Raw genomic sequence first — 16,919 nt, 5'->3', positions numbered from 1 at the left:
TTAATTTTTTCAACTGATTTAATTGCAGTTATGTTTGTTCATCAGATCGTCACTCGGCAGCAGTGAAGTTGCAGCTCAACCTCGATTTGATCGTGCGCAGCTCAGTAGTAGTTGCAGTAGCTCTAATCTTTAGTTTAATTATTACGACAGTGGAGCAATCATGACTTTGTACGTTAGTATTTTACATTGTGAATGTTTTAGTATCTAGATGGGTGAAAATGTCTTTGTTTATGTTCTAGTTTGCTTACAGTTTTCAAAGATTTGCTTTATGAGATCCCAAAAGTTGCTTTTTTATCGCAACTGTTCCGTTGAGCTAGCAGTATATTGAGATGGTAGAAAATGTCTAGAAGCAACCAAATTAGGAGGGGCGGTGGTGCATGTCTGGTTCTGGCGGGAAAATAGCCATTTCTGATCTGCGAGCTTTTTTGCCAGAAGTGTTAAGTGGTTCTTCTGGTTTTGTTTCTTTTCCAAAAATGGAACGGCCGTACGGCCGGCCAAAATTACGGCCGGCCGTAAGTTAGCCAAGTCCATTTATTTAACAATTTTTGAACAAGAAGGGTTATCTGGCAAAGTATCTCAACTATGCAAGTGTTAGCGCCTGCATGCCTGATAAGAAACGTTTTGCTATTCAACACCCAAGAAACGACTCTGAAGACAAATTTTGAAATTTGAATAATTTCAAATTGTGCATCCAGACAACCCAATTCCCCCCAAACACTACTACAACCGCCAGCCGCGGCCCATGTCGCTGCTAGGGCTGAGATGGAAACGGAAGCTCCGATCGTCGATGCCGACCCAAAGGATGTGCCGCCGGTCACATGCGCCGATCGCTACTGCGAGATCGAGGGCGGGAGCCACACACCAGATCAGACCACGGAACGGGGCCGCCGGAAGCTGGAATCGGAGGAGACCGCGCAGAGGATCCTCATCCGCATTTCCCTGCTGCTCGCGGCGGCCACGGCGGTCGTCCTGTGGCGCTCCCGCGGACAGCCACCGCTCGTCGCGTGGCGGCTCTCCTTCGCGCTCTGCCTCGGCTCGTGCACGTGGGCCGCCTTCTTCCTCACGGAGACCGCGGGCCGCGCGCTCACGTTCGCCGCCCGCGTGCTCACGTTCGCCGCCCGCGTCTCCCACGGCCTCGCGCTCGCCTGGTGCGCCGACGCGGCGCTGGGCCCCGCGATCGGGGTGCTCTCCGCGCACCTCGCCACCCACCTCGCCGCCGGCCTGCTGGGCTACGCGCTCGCGGAGCGCCGCCAGCGCGAGGGCACCGAGTTGTCCGCCGCCACCGTCCTCGTCGCGGCGGCGGACGACGAAGAGGAGGCGAGCAGGCAGCGCTTGCTGGGGATCGTCGCCTGGACCATTCTTTCCGTGCCGGCGGCGGGGGTCCCCGCCGGAGTGGCGTGGATCGTGTGGCACTCGGCGGGGTACCGAGTGGAGGAGCTCGTGCTGCACATGCTCATCCTTCTCCCGATCGCATCTATATATGGCATCCTCGCCGTGGACATGATGCGGCTAGGCGGCAACCTCGTCGACCCCGAAGGCTTCAGCTGCTTGCCTTCTACTTCACGGTGGTGTTCATACTGCGCCTGTTCTTGTCCGAGGCTCTGGGCGACGTCGCGGCCATGGTCATCACTGCGCTTTTCGGATACTGCCTCTGCGTGTATGCTACCTTCAAGAGGATCATGAGGTAAGTGCTACACTGGATGATGAATTCACAGGCTATTTTGCGTCGAGTCTGATAGGTTCAATGTGGCCGTACAGGTTGGATGCGCCGGTTGAAGCAAAGCTGGAGATGCTGATGAAGCGCAACCCATGCTGCCCAAGGTGTTTGTGTGAAGTAAAGGTGTAGGGCATTTTCTTCCTCAGCCAGAAGGATCCTTTTTTTCTCGTTCATGCATATTAACCTGGTTTAGTTTTTACTGCTACTGCAATCTTAGTGGCTAACTGCTGGGGCGGTGGATGTACTGCTTTGGATGCTAACTCCCTAAATTCTGGTTGTGAGTGTTGGGGCTTGACCACCCGAGGCAGTTTGTCAAGACCTTAAATTAGGCTGTTCTGCAACAGAGACACCAGAGATAGTAACACAGAAAGTCAGACATGGTCCATGCTTGACATGCAAAATCCTACCCAGTAAAGGCGGGTGGCCTTCATGGTTCGAAGTTGATTCCAGTTCTCTCCCACATCTGACCAGGACAAGAGAGCTTTAGATGAAATTTTGGGTTGGTAATTTACTTAGAACGCTGCCATTTGCTGAACATCTTTCCATTCCAGAATCAGTCATCATTTCCTCATCGATGCTTAGAATGATCCAAGAATCTGGCAGAGACACCATTTTATCCAAGACAAGTTTTACACACAAGGTGGAATTGGAACAATAGCCCACGGTTGCACAGATCACCTTGTGCCAATAGGATCCTAATCTCTCTGGGATTATAAACAGATCTCTGTGGATGACAATACACGTCATTGTCCATAGGTTATAGCTTAGAAACAACCTGACTGTATGATGGATCGATGCACACAACGACCTGAAAATGATCCAAGTGGAAATTTGTAAGTCGCATCAAATAGACAGGAACAGCTTCTACTGCTGTTTATGGAACTGGTGCTACCTTGCCAACACTCTTGCCAGAATGAAGATATTCTACTGCATCTGGCACCGAAGCAACACCCAGGAACATCTTGGGGTCTAGGGAAACCTGTTGTGTGTGGTATGGTAGTGTGACATGAAAAGACAAGTTAAAAAAAGGAAAAACGAATAAAAAAAGAATAAACTTAAAATTATCCCATGAATTTATGAACCATCATTGGGTAAAATATTTGAGTGATGTAGTTGTGTTGTTATTTCTGTTTTCCTGGACATACTAGCGCATTGTTATAACTTATAACTATGAAGCATACCTTCAGCTTTCGAGAGGCATACAGGTCAAAAACTTTGTCAAGATGATCTTGCCACAGATGAGCATACTGAACAAGGAAAAATCCAGCCTGCAATCGCAATGGAAAAATTCAAAGTTTGATAGAGCATACTTAAGAAGTTATTAACGGATTCAACATCTATCAATGCAGCTCAATCACTGTCCCATGCAGTTTCTTTATTTAAGATGCATTATAAGTTTATAACCTAGATTTAGATGGAGATATTTCTCTCCTATAAAAAGGGATTGCTTGCCTATTGCTATTGCATCCTGAATTTGCAAAGTACCGATGAAAACGTGAATATATCATGTAGGCTCTAATTTATCCTGAATTTGCTAATGGACATCACATTTTTACTAGTACAGCAGCACATCATGTCATGCAGGGATCACATAGGCAGGACCAGCACAGATCTTCACCAAGATCAGGCCCACATTAGCTGTTCCACAGAATCAGGCTTGATAAGTTGATCCTTCTATCCAAAGTTCAGTTAGGCAATTAATTGGATAATAAGGCAGCAGCCCAGGATGTCATGAGATTGTACATCCTGCTATATTAACATACTGCCTCTACTATCATTAGGAAGCAATAAAGATTAACCCATCCCCTCACAACAATTCTCTACTTCTCATCAACATCCTCACGTGCATCATTCTCAGTGACATCCCAGTCACAGGCAGGAAACTAGACAAGGATTGGTCAGCTACATTTTGCAGTCACAGCTATCCATTGTATTCCTTGTCCCAGGGGCGTGATACATTCAGTTTCACATCTCAACTATAATAAGAAATAACTGGATGCCCAACATGCTGCAGTCGATGTGCATCTCAAGGCGTTTTTCTCAAACACTTAGGAGAGCTGCGTATCAATATATTAAGAAGAGAAGGGTTTAAAGAAACCCAAAGTTACAGCACAGGTTTTTGTTTTGGGCAAACCTGTACAAAAAACCCCTAAACTATCTGTTATAGGAACCTTTTTTCTAAAGCACCAAGACCTAAACTAGACCACAGACCCCAACTGCTCTTGTGAGGGCACTAGGGCGAGGAGATAAGAAATTCCTCGAGCCCCGGCTATAGTCCATAAACGCAGCTCCTCTCTGATCACATCACAGACTCCATTCAAGTCAGGTGGAACTCCATCGAACACAACGATTGCGATGGTTCCAAACTGACCATGCACCCAGAATGATGATAGAATTTAGCCCTTTCCTGACCTGTCCTGATGCTCTCTCACTCACCTTTTCCCACCAATCATCAAAGGAAGTTTCATCAGGTTGTGGGGCTAGAATCTGCAAGCCCACACTTTGAAGCAGTCTGAACCAAACTTGCCGGGTGAAGACGCAAGAAACGAGCAAGTGATCAATTGTTTCATCCATTTGGTCACAAAGAGGACAGCGTTCAGGATGTGGGAGACCCCTTCTGGTAAGGTGGTCGACAGTCCGACACCTGTTGTGTGCAACCAACCACATGAAGAATTTGCACTTGCCCGGGGCCCAACTTTTCCATATCCTCTCACAAGGCCTAAAGCGAATGGACCCAATAAACATAGTCTCATAAGCAGATTTTGCTGAGTACTTTCCTGTTGCCGAGAATTTCCATATGTGAAGGTCCTCAACTTCTGGCTGCAGCAATAATTCTGAGAGGAGCTCCCATAAACCAAGGTATTCTGATAGAACAGCTACTGAAAGCGCCCCCCTTATATCTGAAACCCATTGTCTATTAGTGAGAGCCTCATAGACTGTTCTTTTCTTGGCCCGGCTGACTATTGCTCCATACAGATGTGGTACCAACTGGTCTAACCTCTGGCCATGAAGCCACTGAAGAATGGACTTGGATGGGGAAAATTGCCCATGGTTTCTCTGGTTCAGTTTTTTGCAGCCATAGCCATCTCATCCTGAGGGCCCATCCCAAATTCTGCAGATGAGAGATGCCAAGACTGCCCAATTCAGGAGGTCACGTGACTTAGGCCAAGCAACCAGGCAATGGCCTCCTTTTACCTCTTTCCTTCCTCTCCAAAGAAAAGCTCTCCTAATCTTATCAATTGCTTTGAGTGCCCAAGGCGGTAGATCCATTGCCATGACCAAATATATCAGCATTGATGTGAGCACAAACTGTACAAGGATTCTTCTCCCAGCCCTGGTAAGTAAATCAGCTTTCCATCCCAGTAGCTGTTCTGCAATTCTGTCAATAATGGGTTGTATTTGGGATCTTGTAAGCTTGCATAAGGAGAGTGGCACTCCAAGATATTAGCAAGGAAATTCCAGCAGCTGACAGGGGAGATGTTCACTTATTACTACCTTGTCTTTCTCTAAACATTGTATGGGTAAAACACTGCTCTTTTGACATTTGTTTTCAGGCCAGATGCTTCCCCAAAAAGCTGTAGAATGTCTAATGTGACTCCAATGTCACTGGCAGAAGGTCGAAGGAAAATTACCACATCATCCGCATATAGAGAGATCCGGTGTACATCTCAAGGCGTCAGTCCATATTATGGGCATATAGAAATTTCAACCTCTAATAGGTGTGCATTGAACGAGTATAGCCATTCTCTCTGCTAATTATGCACTTTGCTTTTTAATTAAATATGGAACCTCTCAGAACAAATCGAATGTTAAACCTTATTTGATGATCTGGCTCCATGAGAATCTAAGCTGTAGGGTGTTCTAAATGCGATAGATACATTGTCTACTAACAGAATTATTTAATGAACATCAAATATCAATGCAGTGCATGCTAACTAAAGAAGTTTGGTGACACATACCACAGTTTGACTTTTAGCTAGAATTTTCTCACATAATCCAGTGTAATTCTTTGGCTTCCACCCATCCTCTCCTTGATACTGAAAACACCGTAGTTACAAATATTCAGGTATAAGCTATAAAATCTTAATAAAAACACTATTACAACGAAAACAGGATAATGACCAAAACCAATTCAGAAAGGTGTCAACAGAACCACAATGATTAGGTAAACTCCAAGTCTCCAACTATTAACCGGATGCATAATGAGCAAATTCTTCATTAACACTAAGCACATTTCAAAAGATGCCAGGAGTTTATTCTTCCATCAAATAAAAAAATATGCAAGAGTCACAAGCACCAAGTCGTCAGCTTCAATTTTCCTAAAAGCTCTGAATGGTGAAGCTCAGAACAATTTTACATGTTCACCCTCAGATGTTACCACTCTCAAATCACAACATACAATTAAAGACATGGAGTTCAGGGGCTACCAGAATTACCTGGGAGATCATACCAATTACAATGAGATGCCCATGGACTGCAAGTGCATTCAAGCACAAGTCGAACATTTCCCCACCTACAGATTCATATATGATATCTACACCTCTTGGAAACTCTTTCTTCAGAACCTGAATTCAAACATTTAATGAGCGCATTGAAGAAAACAAACAAGGGATCAATTTAAATGGCTACAGTCCCTTGAGAGTCCAAAATGATTAATGATAATATCACAAATCTACGTAACTTTTAGTTTCTAGAGAAACATTTGGAAAGGTTACGCTAGTTTAAGGACAACACGACTTCAAGATTGAATTCCTGCAAACAGAGGTAGGACAAAACCAAGCAACAGAAACATATTGGTTACAAAATAAACATGGCGGCATGGCGCATTTATGCCAACACGAGGATGTGATATCTCAGACACTTGACACATCAACCCTTCCATAGTAAAATCAAATTCTGTTCAGTGGATGTAAAAAAGGCCAATCTGAAAAATTGAAACAAGAACTCACATATTTGATGCTTTCATTTCTGTAATTGATAACACGATCAACTCCTAAGGAAGCCAGAAGTTCAGCCTTACTTTCACCTCCACATGTGGCAATAACCTTGTTGCCTGCTAGTTTCGCCAGCTAGTGAAGATATGAAAAGAAAAATCCAAATAAGGATATGTATTTCCTTAGAGTTCAGAGTTCAAAATCAATGGTTGCTTAGAGTAATATGTATTCCCCACTACCACATCGACACATCTCAATTGAAACTTTGGCTAGCCAGAGTTATAAAAATGTATTATTTTAAATGAAATAGTTATATATTATAAAAGTACATTTCATAATGGAGAAATGTCAATCTTATGTGTCAATCCATATAAATTTTAGATATTGATGGTTGAAGTTAAAAAATGACTTAGGACAAGCCTAGATGGACAAGAACTTATATTCAAGATCGGATGAAGTAGACAGGAAAATGGAACCAAACATGACAACCTTGCCCATGTCATAAAATATCATGCTCAATGCTCAATCCAGTAAAAAGTGCATGTAAGTTACCAAAGTACATCCCTAAGAGCTAGTTAACTATGAAAGAGAAATTAGACGAGACTAAAGGAAATAGTTACATCAAAACAATAAATCATAGTAATGATATCAACACGGTATCAGCTCACCTGAACGGCAAATTGTCCTGTTCCACCAGCAGCTGCAGTAACTAATACAACTTTCCCAGATGTCATTTGGCCCGCCTAAAGCCAGCAAAAATCAACCGAATCAGTCCAGGATGGAAAACAGATATACTGTAGAGGAGACAAAGAAAACAAACATGAGTTTATATTAAGTAAACCTTTTCAAGACCAATTGAAGCAGTCAGTCCTGATGTCAACATAGCAACAACCTCCGGGTCTGGTCTTGGCACTGGAAGAAGATGTTTGGCTGGAACCTTCACAAGAAAAAAAAAAGGCAAATATAAAAATCATTAGTGATAGACAAACATATCAATATTCAAAATTCAATAAGCTGGACATGATCCATTTCAAGAAGGACGGATGCTAGTAGGTAAATTTGTTGCGTAATGGAAGGGCATAAAATGCAGCACCTGCGTGAATTCAGCATAGCTTCCAAAAGTCATAAGGGCCACAGGAGTGCCTACTTTGATATGCTTCACTGAATCTCCGACAGAGGCAACAATTCCCACACCCTGCATACATTTAACTTCCTCATAAGAAAAAAAGGCAAAAATATTAATGAGGAGATTGTAATTTAAAGGTGAAAAGAATTACACCAGAATTATTCTGAGTTCACTGGAGGACTATACAGTAACTTGATTGAGTATCATAATGCCTATACAGAAAGTGGCAAATGACACACCTATGAAAGTGATAGTATTATTGAATTATAAGATAGGATGTGCAGTCACGTTTTGATATAAGTATATAGCATGATATTGTGTCTGATTTTCCCTTTTTATGGGCCAATTATAGTTTATGCCATGATGCATTTGACCACATGGTTTATGCACATGCTATGTCTACTTTTTCAAGTGAACTACGTGGAGTCATAACAATAGAACTGTTAACTTCCCGCTGTCAGTGAGATCATTTCTACAATTTTCTCTCAAAAACTATCAGTGGCATTGTTATGCTTGGGAATTTTATGGTATAAGAATGATAAGTTGCCACAGAGTACAACATCTCAAAAGCACTATTCGATATTGAGAATGCTATTAGAATGGACATGAAAGCATCAATTACCTCAAAACCAGCATCAAATGGAAGGCGTGAAGCAGTTTCTTTAGGATTACCGCTAAAATAACGTCCTGAGCTGAAGTTTACCTGCACAAGGCCATTAGATCGTCAAAAGGTTAACTGATGGGCATCATGCATCAAAAGAAAAGCAGAAAATAAAATGCAAAGACTTACATCACTAGCATTTACACCAGCATATATTATTTTAACCAGAGCACTGTGTGGTTCAACAGGCAATCTCAGTCGCACACGCTCAAGTCTTGTAGCATTGCGGAAATTATGGCTGAGTGTGTGGACAACTCTACACAAGCATCAATATGAAACGGTCATTAATAAAATAAATGCAATTTTGAATACCCCCACAAATTTTCAAGCCTGTATCTGGCAGGCTATTGCTGTTAAAGAGGACTTTTCTGATGAGTGAAATGTGATAACTGACAGGCAATATAGAGTTCAAAACTCAGCTTTTGTAGAAAACAAACCTACTAGATGTCATGCGCTGAAGACTAAAAGAAACGCAAAAGGAGAAAAAGAAGGGTGGTAGATCTCATAAGATCAAAATCATCAATTTGTCAGCTTGTGTAAACAATAGAGGCACATCTTTCCAGCCAAGCCAATGCTGTAACGCTATGAGAAGCGTGGAACCTAAAGGTGTTTAGTTTCTGTTTAAGTGGCTGAATCAGTGTCTTGAGTCTTAACTCATGATAGAAGTGCTAGAACAGAAAAGTCAACTAATGTGCTGGGGCTAGTCAGGCAGCTTATATCTTCTAAAAGAAAGAAACATAACATAGCAAGACTACTTACATCTTCTCAAAAAATTCAGGTGTTTGGATGCTGGGATATATGTTCTTTGTCAGCATCCTTTTCGACTTGCTGGGGTTTACCATATACTTTCTTTGTTCTTCTGGTGTTGGCCAGTATTCCATCCCCCGTCGTTTCGTTATCCAAAGGCAAGCACCAGCCTTGCTCTCATCCTGTATAAGCTCAAGTGCACCTGAGGCAAAAAAAAAAAAAGGTTTTGAATACAAGAGAACGAGAAAACATCTTATGCAAAAGATATCATTTTAAAGATCCCTCAACCATATCTACCATGGGACACCGTTTGGTAACCATCACTTTCTACAGTTCTCAAGCTCGGAAACCGAAGTGACTTATTTTTTTGACCGAAGTCAATAGGGGAAGCCCCAACCTATTTTTTATTTTTTTTTATTTTGTTTTATTCCAGACCCATTAATTCACTCCCACAGGGAGTGGAGCCCAGGCCAGCTGGATGCTACTCAGGTGCTCTAACCATTAGGCTAGAGGCCCTTTCCCAACCAAAGTGACTTATTAATGCAAGTTTAGCAACCTACCATCTACTTTATTGAATTTAGATCAGTGCATTCACATGTTTTACAAGAAAAAATGTCAACAGATGTTTGTGTTCAGGTTGATCATAAAAACACCCCATCTCATATAATATGAGAAATTTAGGACAGTTCCTCAGAGGCTTGCAGTAACATGTACTAACCATAGCACATAATTCATGGTAAAAAACACGAGTCGTGTAACACTTCGTTACGGCTTAACAAGGTATAAAATGATGTACCATTAACAACATCCTCCATCTTCAAAAAACCACCAACAGAATCTATAATTTTGCCGCTCATTTGTTCCCCCATATTTGTTTGAACATACTGCATAATCAGTAGATCACAAGATCAATTCAAAATATAATAATAAACCAACCTCATATTTGTCCCTTCTAGCTGTTAATCATGATTCATCAGAAAAGATGATAGTTTCTAAAAATTACAGAGATCAACATATCTGACCCACTCTGTAGGACAAGAAACTTTTTGCAGTGTCCTACAGACAGGTGGTTTTATTTAGTGTCCTATAGACAAACCCCTTGATTTTAATTAATATTGTGATCTTGTCCACACCAGTTTGCCTCTAGAATTACTTTCACTGGTGGGGATCGGAGGTATTGATCTCAGCAATTTTCCTTAAGATAGTGACCAGTCACACTAACTGGTCAATCTTTTAAGCTTGTCTATTAGTGTGAATCCATGAAATGTAGAACACAGTGCAGAATTGTTGAATTATTATTTTTTGAAATACAAAACCTAGAAAAACTTACAAGGTTAGGAATAAAATGCATACACAATACTGCAACAAAAAGAAAATATGCAAATTATAGGACAAATGATAAATATTTGCATTCAGTAATGCAGGTTCTTAATACCTCTGGGCAGAGCACATTGACACGAATACCATGGCGTTTCAACGAAACAAGTGATCTTGTAAACATAACCACACCCCCTGCCAAGAAAAATGAATTTTAAGGACACAAATCCACAAATAAATAGCCATAGTTAATATCCAAATTGACCTAGTATTGCAATCTTAATTTGCTGACCAGAAAGAGGGAAGAAGAAAAGGGTATATGGGATCATATACCTTTTGTCGCACTATATATGGGATCAAAAAACATAGGATAAAGGCCTGCCGCTGAACCAATATTTATTATGACACCAGGTTTCTTTTGCGATCGCATTATTTGACTCTGATGATTAGAAATTAAACCATTAGTCATTTGAATGTGGCATTTGTGACAATTAATAACATGATTCAAGATAGTTGGACAAAAATGAAGAAATGAATCTAGAACAAAAGGCAAGCCTGTTTTGCCTATTGTAATTTATCCAAAATGATATCCTACTTCTTGCTCTTCAGGAAACCCTGAGGACATGCTAAATGTAACAAAACTATTACTTCCCTGAATCAAAATAAAGTTATATTTTGGGATGAATGCAGTTAAACTTTGTTAAATAATGGCTATCAGTGTATCAAGAATATGTTTAGGAAAATATGTTTACAAATACATAACTAGATATAAAAACATTGCATGTCAAGATGTGCATCAACAAGTCATAATATGTAACTTTTACTGGCACCACAGTTGCACCTTTGGTAACCATGTCGCTGTAAAAAATGATACTTATTTTCTCTAGTGTTATCCAATAATAAAAGCAAAGAAAGGTCAATCCAAAGATTTTATCTTGAAAGTATTGTATCAACAGACAACATTAACATAGGTGCACTTTTTAATCATTTGATATCTACATGTCTAAAAATAATAAAGGCCGCACAATAACAGCAATTACTGTTAGTACAAATTAACAATTTGAGTTACTGAAAGATCAAATTGGCAAATATTTTCCAACAATTAACAGTAGACTTACTGCAATGCGAGTACCATCAATAACAGCAACAAGGTTCACATTTACAGCATGCCTCCATGTTCTAGCTCCATCAGATGTATCATTGTAAACTAGTGGTTCATTGGTAATTCCAGCACAATTGATGCAGATATCTAGTCCACCATATGTTTGTACATGTTTCTCAAAAGAAGCAGCAAGATTATCTGCATATCAGTTATCAAATAGTGCATCTTTAAGATCATGGCACATCTGAAAGTTGTGCTTTCAGTTAACATTTGAAAGTCTAAAACTCTTACCTGCATTACTAACATCACATTTAATAAATATAGAAGATGGAACTCTAAGATCTCTATGGAATTTGTTATTTTCCTTTTGAACTAACGTAGCCACTTCTTTTCCATTTTCTTCTGAGAAATCAACAACAGTCACAAATAAACCCTTCTGTGCAAAAGCAATGCAAAGTGCTTTCCCTGAAAATAGAAAAAAAAAACCCAGTTAATACATTGGAAGGTATCTACATAGCCTGTTGTATTGAAGGGATACGTTTAACCCAGAAGAGGGAGCAGAAGCTAACGTAAAATTCTCCTCACATTAAACTAAAAGTCTAAGATCTAGATGATAATTAGTGTAGTACCAAGCCTATTCATTATTATTAGCTAAGAGTACAATCTGATTCTATGGTCAGATTGAACATATGGGCGCTAATTCGATCTAATATTACTGGCACTTGCCAGCTTTCAGTTCGGTTTAAACTACCCGCTACTTGCAGATGCAACCTTGCCATCTGGGACTTGCCAATTACATGCCAGCTTCCGGAAAGTTTTGAGTCTTTGGTTTTGTTGTGGACGGATTGTTGCATGGCATGGCTGCATGTTACCTAACATGTAGTACCAAACTAAGCAAAAAAGGAACTCTATTAGGCAAATTTATTCAAGCAAACCTGCAGTTTGAACTTTGAAGCATAATATATTGCAAGCAAAGCTTCTCTCACCAGCACTATGCTACCATAATTGGCAGACTACACCAATAGTTGGCAGATCATTCTGATACAGTATAATTGCTAATGCTAGGTACCAAATCTAATGCCTATACTAGAGAAGTGCATGCTTGGACTTGCTAGGTGTGGGGGACTGCCCGTTCCTGCTACAGTAACATCTCGTAACAATGCTCTAGAGCCCTTTCTTAGTGTGTACGGTCACAACAATCATCGCAGATTAAGAATGCGGTGCAATGTTCAGAGTTCACTTTTAGCTCCGTCGGAATGTACAGTTAACCCGTTGTTGTTGTACCATAAGGAGTACAGCGCTGCCCAACAATGTTAGGACTGACGAGTGACGACCATCGCCTAGGTTTCCAGAAAAGCACCCGTCACCTCCAATTCAAGTGCTACACCGCATAATTCGTACCCTCTCCCTCCCCATTTCCCAGTTCCCACAAGTCAACGCGCAATAATGCATCCCCCAGGTCGTCGGAACGGAATCGGCCCCTTCGCACAGGCTAAACTAAAGCGGGCACGGCGCATCAGGACTCAGGAATCAGCAGCACTCAGAGCCGGAGACGGAGAAGCGGCGCTGCTTACCTATGCCGGAGGCACCGCCGGTGACGAGCGCCGACATCCCGGGCTTGAGCTCCATCTCGCCCGCGGGGAGGAGCTGCTGCCGATGAGTCCGACTCTCTCGCCCTCTACCCTGCGACGGACGGAGATCGCGTGCAGTCGCTACTGCGACCCTAAACCCTGCACGCGAGTCGGAGAGAGAGACGAGGCCGAACTGAGTGGGAAAGGAGACGAGGCCGGCCTCGTTTATCTCGTGGCCGTGTCGCTTCTCGGTTCTCGCTGAATCGCTGTGCCGGTTACGGGGGCGTTTGTTTCCGCTTATTTCCAGCTTACCCGTGGAAACAAGTTATAATCCCACCTAAATATCCCGTTTAATTTTCTCTTACCACCCAAACTGCTTAGCCCACAATCCAGAATACAACGTGGACTTCGATTTCCCATGACGCGGCCTGGAGGGCGCTTAGCCAGCAAGCGAACCAATTTTCCCCCCACATACCCCTCCTCTCCACTTACACCCCTACCCTCCGACCCCGCACCTCCATTCGCGACGCGCCTCTGCCGCACGCGCCTCCGCCTGCTGTGCCAGCTCCCCCAGCTGTGCCGCCTCCCGCGCGCCAGCTTGCCACCGCCACATCCGTGGCCTCCGTGTCCCTGCTCACCGCTCAGTCCTACCATCCTTCTATCCAAATCTGAGCCACCGGCTACCGTCGTTCCCCGCAGGCGTCCGCGATCGGTCTAGTGGTGCCCATTCGGCCTCTTGTTCGCCTGAAGGCCACACCAAGCTCCTCCGAAGGCGACGCCTTCCCTCCGGTTGCATTTGTATCCCTATGCTCCCAAGAGCAATGTAAAATTTCTATCACTGGATACACTGAAATAGATGGATGCAAAGTAGTATTCCTTGGTCTAATTGCTTCTCAGTACATTCAAATGGATTGCTCAAATGGCACAGAGATAGTTGCATAGTAGTAGTTCTTGATTTATGCTGCACTCAGTACTATGAAATGGATTGTTGCTCTCAGTACTATGAAATGGATTGCCGCTCTCAAATGGCAGATGGATAGCTAGTTCATTAATTTTATTGCTTGTTCATGATCAGTAACCAAGACTGTAGTTATATTTAATTGTACAATATTGTAATTATATTTTAGATGGAAAAGTCGTCAATGGTTGTGGCAAAATGGGATTCATTTGTCGCGAAGGCTTTCAATAACATTTGTGTGGAAGCAGTCCTTGCTTTTAATCAGCCGCAGCAATGTTTGAATGCGGTGGGATATGCAAATCTTGTTAGAAAGTTTTATGAGCGTACCAAGAGGCCATACAATGAAGGACAAATGAAAAACAGGTGGGATATACTGAAGAAAATGTATACCTAACAGAAGACTTTGAACTTGAGAGCAACCGGATTGGGAAGAGATCATTGGTTGTATTGTGGCTGATGATAAATGGTGGGAACAATAAAATGCGGTGAGCCCACTAACACTCCCATAAGAGATAGTTCACATACACTTGTTTGGTTTCAACATAATAGCATGCTGTTTTGGTTATATTTTATAGGCTATGCAAGACTGTGTACGGTTCAAAACAGCCCCACTTGAGTATGAGGATCAGATGCGAATCATGTTTGAAGCTGTCATTGTTACAATGAGACTTCATATGTTCCAAGTGGTGATGGCAATGTTAATCAATATGATGTTGCTAATGCTGAGGCAACAGTGATAGGGAGGCACCTAAGGCCCCAACAAGATCTAAGAGGAGAGCTAAAAAAAGGCCAGCTCCTAGTTCCCCTAAAGGAAAGAAGAAGAAGACTTTTAGAGACCAGTACATGAAGCGTTTGGTCGATGCATATGAGTTGAAAGCTCAAAGTAGTAAACATTCAGCTACTTCACAAGTTGTTGATCACGTTAAAAATGAGATTGAAAATATGTTGGATCAAGTCATCAAGGATGGGGCTGAGGAGGGGAGTGATAAACACTTCTATACCACACAACTTCTTAAAAAAAGGAGAACCGTGATGTGTTCATTACATTGAAAACATCAAATGGGAGGTTAAATTGGCTGAGGAGGGCTTGGAGATAAGGAAGGAGCACTAGGATTTTGCATTAGTGTGTCATTTCTCTTTCATTTCCTTATATTGTGTGAGACATTATTTCATTCTCCTAAGTATGTTGTGTGAGACATTATTTCATTTTTCTAAGTATGTTGTGTGAGACTTTGTACCATTTATCAGTTGTGGTGTACTAATAGAAATTCATCTGATCTGGTTAGTGCTTTTTGACAGGCTTGCATTTTTTAATGAGTACCTCTAGTGCGGCTAGTGAATGTGAAGGCAACAATGACTCTGATCATACCATGGATGTTGGATGAGTCTGATGATACTGATGATGATTATATAGTGGTAATGCTTGGTCTGAACTACATGACATCCTCGGTATGAACAAGAAGAAGATTACTACTACGATACCAAGGATGAGTGGAATCCAATAGGTTGAGTTGCAACTACAAGATCCAGTGTAGTACTTTAACATGTTCAGAATGAGAAGGTCAATTTTCTTAAGCCTTCATGACACCTTGGTACAAGATTATGGATTGAAATTAAGTAGACAATTTTGTAGCAAGGAAGTATTAGGAATGTTTCTATGGGTTTGTAGTGCACCTCAATCTTTTAGGCAAGGCAAGAATAAATTTGGTCGCTCGTTAGAAACTGTCAGTACAAAATTTGAAGAGGTTCTTGAATCTGTCATGAGATTAGCTTTTGACATTGTGAGGCCTAAGGACCCACAATTTCCTACGGTTCATCCTAAACTACAAGAAGTAAGGTTTTGACCTTATTTCAAAGATTGCATAGGAGCAATAGATAGTATCCATATACATGTAATTGTGGCATTAACTGGTCAACCGAAATACATTGGCCGGCATGGATATGCTTCACAAAATGTCATGCCGGTACGTGACTTTGATATGTTGTTCACATTTGCTGTCACTGGTTGGTCTCGTTGTGTCCATGACACTCGTATATTATTGGACACACTTCTCACGTACAAGAAACAATTTCCACTTTATTTTCCAGGGAATATTTGCTCATTGTGATATAACATATAAATGTACCATGCAGGCAAGTATTATCTTGTTGACTCTGGATATCCTAATAGAAAAGGATTTCTTGCACCTTACAAGGGACAGAGGTATCATATTTTTGAATGGCAGCATGGTCAGCATCCGGTGGGATCGAAAGAAGTGTTTAATCATGCATATTCATCCCGTAGAAATGTAATTGAGCCATCATTTGAAGTTCTAAAGATGAAGTGGCGCATTCTCTTGAATTTGTCTAGTTATCCAGTTAACACGAAGTTTCCAAAATTATAGTTGCTTATACGGCCCTTAACAATTTCATTAGAGATAGTGTCGTACATGACGTGGATTTTGAAGAGGATTTTGAGAAAGATGATGCAATCCAACCCAACCTAGCACAGATGGTGGTGGTGCTTTAGGAAATGACATGGATATGGGTGCATTGCGTGATGCTATTGCTGTCGCTACGGTTTCGTGATTTGTTGTTATACCCATCATGAATGTTTCCATACTAGACCGATCTATTATATAAATTTCATATTATTGTAATGCAATTTCTATTTAACAAACTCCAGAGATATTAGAATTATTATCTTCTCTTATTCACAACAAAAATGAGCTATTGTCAGCCTCAGGGGTATTCAGGTCATTTTACCAGTTAGGACTGACAATCGACACAAAATAATCAGGATTGCC

At 41.6% G+C, this 16,919-nt stretch overlaps 1 protein-coding gene across 1 annotated transcript; it reads right to left on the bottom strand.

Moving 5' to 3' along the window:
- Window positions 1-2,224: 2,224 nt before the first annotated feature.
- On the bottom strand, window positions 2,225-13,430 carry LOC101766302 (prostaglandin reductase-3). The gene is made up of 18 exons (XM_004956971.4): window positions 13,179-13,430; window positions 11,896-12,069; window positions 11,621-11,802; window positions 10,836-10,941; window positions 10,621-10,697; window positions 9,982-10,069; window positions 9,198-9,387; window positions 8,568-8,694; window positions 8,400-8,480; window positions 7,745-7,846; window positions 7,493-7,588; window positions 7,320-7,394; window positions 6,667-6,786; window positions 6,154-6,282; window positions 5,677-5,754; window positions 2,899-2,985; window positions 2,610-2,696; window positions 2,225-2,525 (listed from the first exon to the last, which is right to left on the bottom strand). The coding sequence occupies exons 1-18, from the start codon at window positions 13,231-13,233 to the stop codon at window positions 2,475-2,477; spliced, it is 1,905 nt and encodes a 634-aa protein (XP_004957028.1). The 5' UTR covers window positions 13,234-13,430; the 3' UTR covers window positions 2,225-2,474.
- Between the last annotated feature and the right edge of the window lie 3,489 nt (window positions 13,431-16,919).

Source organism: Setaria italica, chromosome II (genome assembly GCF_000263155.2).
Source record: "Setaria italica strain Yugu1 chromosome II, Setaria_italica_v2.0, whole genome shotgun sequence".
Lineage (NCBI taxonomy): Eukaryota > Viridiplantae > Streptophyta > Magnoliopsida > Poales > Poaceae > Setaria > Setaria italica.
The sequence above is the reverse complement of the archived record's forward strand: the minus strand, read 5'-3'. Positions and strand labels throughout refer to the sequence as shown.